We start from the raw sequence: 3,947 nt of genomic DNA, 5'->3' as shown, positions 1-3,947 counted from the left end.
AAGACACAGTGTAATTAGTAACCAGCCTTGCCTGATGAAAACTTTTGATGTGGGCTCATCAATTCCTTCCCTGGCCCTCAGGCACTTATGATCAAAAGGCGTGATTTGGTTTTACTAACGCGGGTTTAATAGGTGGGTCAGAGGAAAAAACAACGAGGTTTGTGTGTGTTTTGCCCAGTTAAATAGCGCAAAGCTCATGTGTTTGTATTTGAGTATGTTAACAAGCCTAAAGCACGTTTTAGATTGTGTCACATTTTCACCTCACAAACATAAATCCTGTCCCAGTGCGGAACCTCCACTGTGTCATCTACACGTGGATAAAGACACAAATTACGTTGACTTTGAGTTTATTCCGTTTGGCAATAAAACGGGTGAAACTTTATTTTTCTAATTAGATAAAAAAAAAAAAACACTGTGGGGTTTAGACAGACTCTGTACGGACCCCAATCTGAAGTTTCGTAAAATCGTTGATTGGGTCGCCAGGTCACAGACCTGCGAACACACCTGGAATTCACACCTTAAATCCACTCCTCCTGGCCTCCCATTGGAGGAGCGCCCACATATATCACTCTTCATCATCAGGAGGATGACAGCCGGCAACAGAGCCATCTGCAAACATGTACTTCGGTCAGGACCCCGCAGATTTCCAGTTCTGCACGAACAGCTCCGTTTTCAAAAGCGAAGAGTTGCCAATCGCAGACGGAGACCAGATGACCCAAGTGTGTTCCCCGAGTTCAGGGCCTTCCAGCCCGCTGTCGGTAAACTCGGACTCCAGCTGCACCAGCCCCGAACCCAAATCTGCTGCGGCACAGCAGAGGGTCAGGAGGCCCCTGAACGCCTTCATTATTTGGACCAAAGAGGAGCGCCGGCGGCTGGCACAGCTCAACCCAGACCTGGAAAACACCGACCTGAGCAAAATACTAGGTAAGATAATAATCTGTGTCTTTTGTTTCTTAAGTAACACAACATGTTTCAAATATGGCCTCAAACCGGGATTTTATTTTATTAGTCATAGGTCAGTTTTATCTAGTTTTATTTAGCTAGTCAATGTATAGAGCTCTTACTACTGTGTTATTCTGCAGGGAAAACCTGGAAGGCCATGTCCTTGGCTGAAAAACGTCCCTACATGCAGGAGGCTGAGCGTCTAAGAGTGCAGCACACCATTGACTATCCTAACTACAAGTACAGGCCCCGCAGGAGGAAGCAGCTGAAGAAAAGGCCCAAGACTCCAGAAGCATCTCCACCTTCATTATGCAGCTCAGGCTTCAGACCCCCCTACAACCTCACCTACCTGCTCCAGAATCACCAGCAGCCTTTCCAAAACGCACACACCTTCCCAAACTCCTCAGATAACTACACCCCTTGTCACAGCAGCTATGCAAACACCCCTGACTTCCCAGACCAAGCAAAAGAAGCCACAGCCCCAAATAATCCTGTCATGTACTCAAACCCTCCTGCATACGCTGCACAGGCTCAAGTGTATTTTGACACTCAGCAGGGCCACATGCAGGAAGGTTTCTCCCGTCCTGCAGCTCCCATTGGGAATCAGAGGGAGTTCAGGGTCTATGGAGGCCCCCAGTGCCTTCCTGGGCCATCCCTGGAGTTCTACTTAGAACGGGTTAAGGCAGACATGCTGTATGATCTGGATCGCAGCGAGTTTGAACAGTACCTGGGTCCAAGCCCCCAGAGGCCCGAGTCAGTGGATCCCAGCAGCTACCAAGAGCAAAGCAGCCACATAGCCAGACGCTTGCTCTCATGAAACAGCTCAGAATGGCATATTTATTTAAATTATTTCAGTGTATTCCAATTATAATACCAGATAGCATCTGGTGTCATAAGTATATATGTTACGTATGGTTTTTTTTGTCAAGTTCTGTTCATAGATTTTGAGTGTGTTGTCCTTCATGTCATGTCATTACTGTTAAAAATATAATGCAAATAATAATTAACAAATTCATTTTAATGATCATGTTGTTGTTGAGATCTTAAATTGAAAACAGTGATAGAAAACTATGATTATTTTTACATTAATTTAAACTTTAAAATAATCAATGTCAGTAACTTGAGGAATGAATCCTGCAGATTTTGTTAAAATCCATGCTGGCAAATAAACTTTGTGCTTTTTGGCATTTTTTTTAATGTCTTTATTTTATTAAATAAACACAACTTTTTCGGCTTGTACATATTCTCCACTGAGCCTTTTATAATGAAGATCAAATGGTTCAATGACAGTATTATTTGGTCGAGGTTGTAAAGTGGCCACAGCGTTGTTTTGCAACCTTGCAACTTTTTACTGTAAGTTTTCCTCTTTATAATTCTTAATCAGCATTTAAAGGTTAATTAAATGATTAATAAGTTTATAAGCCCTACAATTAAACATACTTATAAGCCCTAGTCACAGCAGAAACTGGTGTATAAGCAGATAACAAACTATTTTAAATATCTGTAAAATTAAACTGCCCAGCCCCTGGCAGGCTGTTGACACACTGTTTTATCTCTCTCCACATGTCTTTCATGGCTGAGCGAGGGAAGTAGGGTGGGCGGCGGGGCCATAAACTTCCCAACTTCCTGTTTCATTTTAAAACATTTCACAAAGGCTCTAAAAATATGCCCCAAAAATCGACATATCTCCAAACTCATACGACTTTGGCTGCCAAATGTTTACCCATTTAGGAAAATGTTTACTTCCCGTCCCATATTTTGTGTGTCAGAGCCTCGAGGTTGAACTCTGTGCTGGATGAATGTGAGGGGACAGAGGCCTGAAGTCTCCAAAAAAAAAAAAAAAAACCTTGTCCGAGACCACAAGACTGAAACCTGGAAAATGTATTGTAAAATATTTATTTCATTACAAACAGAGTGACCGGATCTCCAGAAACTAAAAGTACTTCAATAATGAGAGATCTTTAAAAGGAACTGAACATGATTTATTGATGTACAGAATTGAATTTGAAGCAGTCAGCGAAGCGGCCAGACGCCGATGGCCCATCACAGCAGAACGTGATCCCAGCGGTGACAGGGATCAGGGCAGGACCCCCCTGTCTAGACAATGGTGGTGGAGATGAAGATGGAGGCTTAAATGGAGACTGAGTGATGAGGGAGAGGCAGAGATGGGGAGGAGGTGGGTTGCATGAAGGTGTCTGCATGAGAGAATGACAGATGTGCAGTGAGATTTAATGTACGGGAAGTGAAGGCTGATTGCTTTGAAGAAGAAAGATGATTGGACCATACCAGTGATGTCACAATCAGCTTGACAGCGTGGGAAAGTGGAAATGATGTAAAGTTAGATTAGACTTATGCATAAGCTTCATCTGTACACATGTTACTACTTAGTACTTCTTTTCAGTGTTTCAGAACAATTATCCAACCAAAAATTATGTTTAAACTCTTGTGCTGCACCGCTTTCACATAATAAACATGTAATAGGTCACGAGGCGTCACGTGAGCCTGGTTTGGAGGGAAGAGGGATGAAAATGTTGTGTGGTTGCAGCCGTGGTTCCTCATTAAGCTTGCTACCTGGTCACTGTAGTTGTTAGACTATTGGATCACTGTCAAAACTTATTATAAGACTTTGAGAGATTCTCAAGTGTTAATCATCTTGATTTGACAGGTAACTACTGATTTTGAAGACATTGAAAACATTTATTTATATGTGAAAATCGTCAACTTTTGCAAAATATTGTTGCAAAAATAATATAAAAGTATTTATTTATTTTCTGCTGCCTGTAAAGTTCATGGTTGCAGAACGGATTGGAGCCTCTTCCAGCTGTGACAGGAGTGAGACACGTGAAACACGTTGGATGGACTCCCAGTTTATTTATAAAATGCTCCTCGACTCCACTGAAACTAAACTCCAAAGCAAATATATTCTTACCTGCTCCTTGAAAATGTCCTGGCTCTGAACCCTGTAGTGTATTTGAGGATGTTTTTGCAGCAAAAAGCTTCAACAT

General features: G+C 42.3%; 1 protein-coding gene across 1 annotated transcript; it reads left to right on the top strand.

Annotated features, from left to right (window-relative positions):
• Positions 1-617: 617 nt before the first annotated feature.
• Positions 618-1,759, top strand: sox32 (SRY-box transcription factor 32). Its single transcript, XM_063483201.1, has 2 exons — positions 618-924; positions 1,083-1,759. The coding sequence occupies exons 1-2, from the start codon at positions 618-620 to the stop codon at positions 1,757-1,759; spliced, it is 984 nt and encodes a 327-aa protein (XP_063339271.1).
• Positions 1,760-3,947: the final 2,188 nt, after the last annotated feature.

This window comes from Pelmatolapia mariae, linkage group LG9 (genome assembly GCF_036321145.2).
Source record: "Pelmatolapia mariae isolate MD_Pm_ZW linkage group LG9, Pm_UMD_F_2, whole genome shotgun sequence".
NCBI classification, from domain to species: domain Eukaryota; kingdom Metazoa; phylum Chordata; class Actinopteri; order Cichliformes; family Cichlidae; genus Pelmatolapia; species Pelmatolapia mariae.
The sequence above is the reverse complement of the archived record's forward strand: the minus strand, read 5'-3'. Positions and strand labels throughout refer to the sequence as shown.

What these genes read in the sequence shown, in the direction of transcription:
- sox32 (XM_063483201.1), top strand. Translation starts at nt 618, where the DNA reads ATGTACTTCGGTCAGGACCCCGCAGATTTCCAGTTCTGCACGAACAGC. An exon ending in CGACCTGAGCAAAATACTAG is followed by an intron (nt 925 to 1,082) that starts GTAAGATAATAA and finishes GTTATTCTGCAG; the next exon opens with GGAAAACCTGGAAGGCCATG.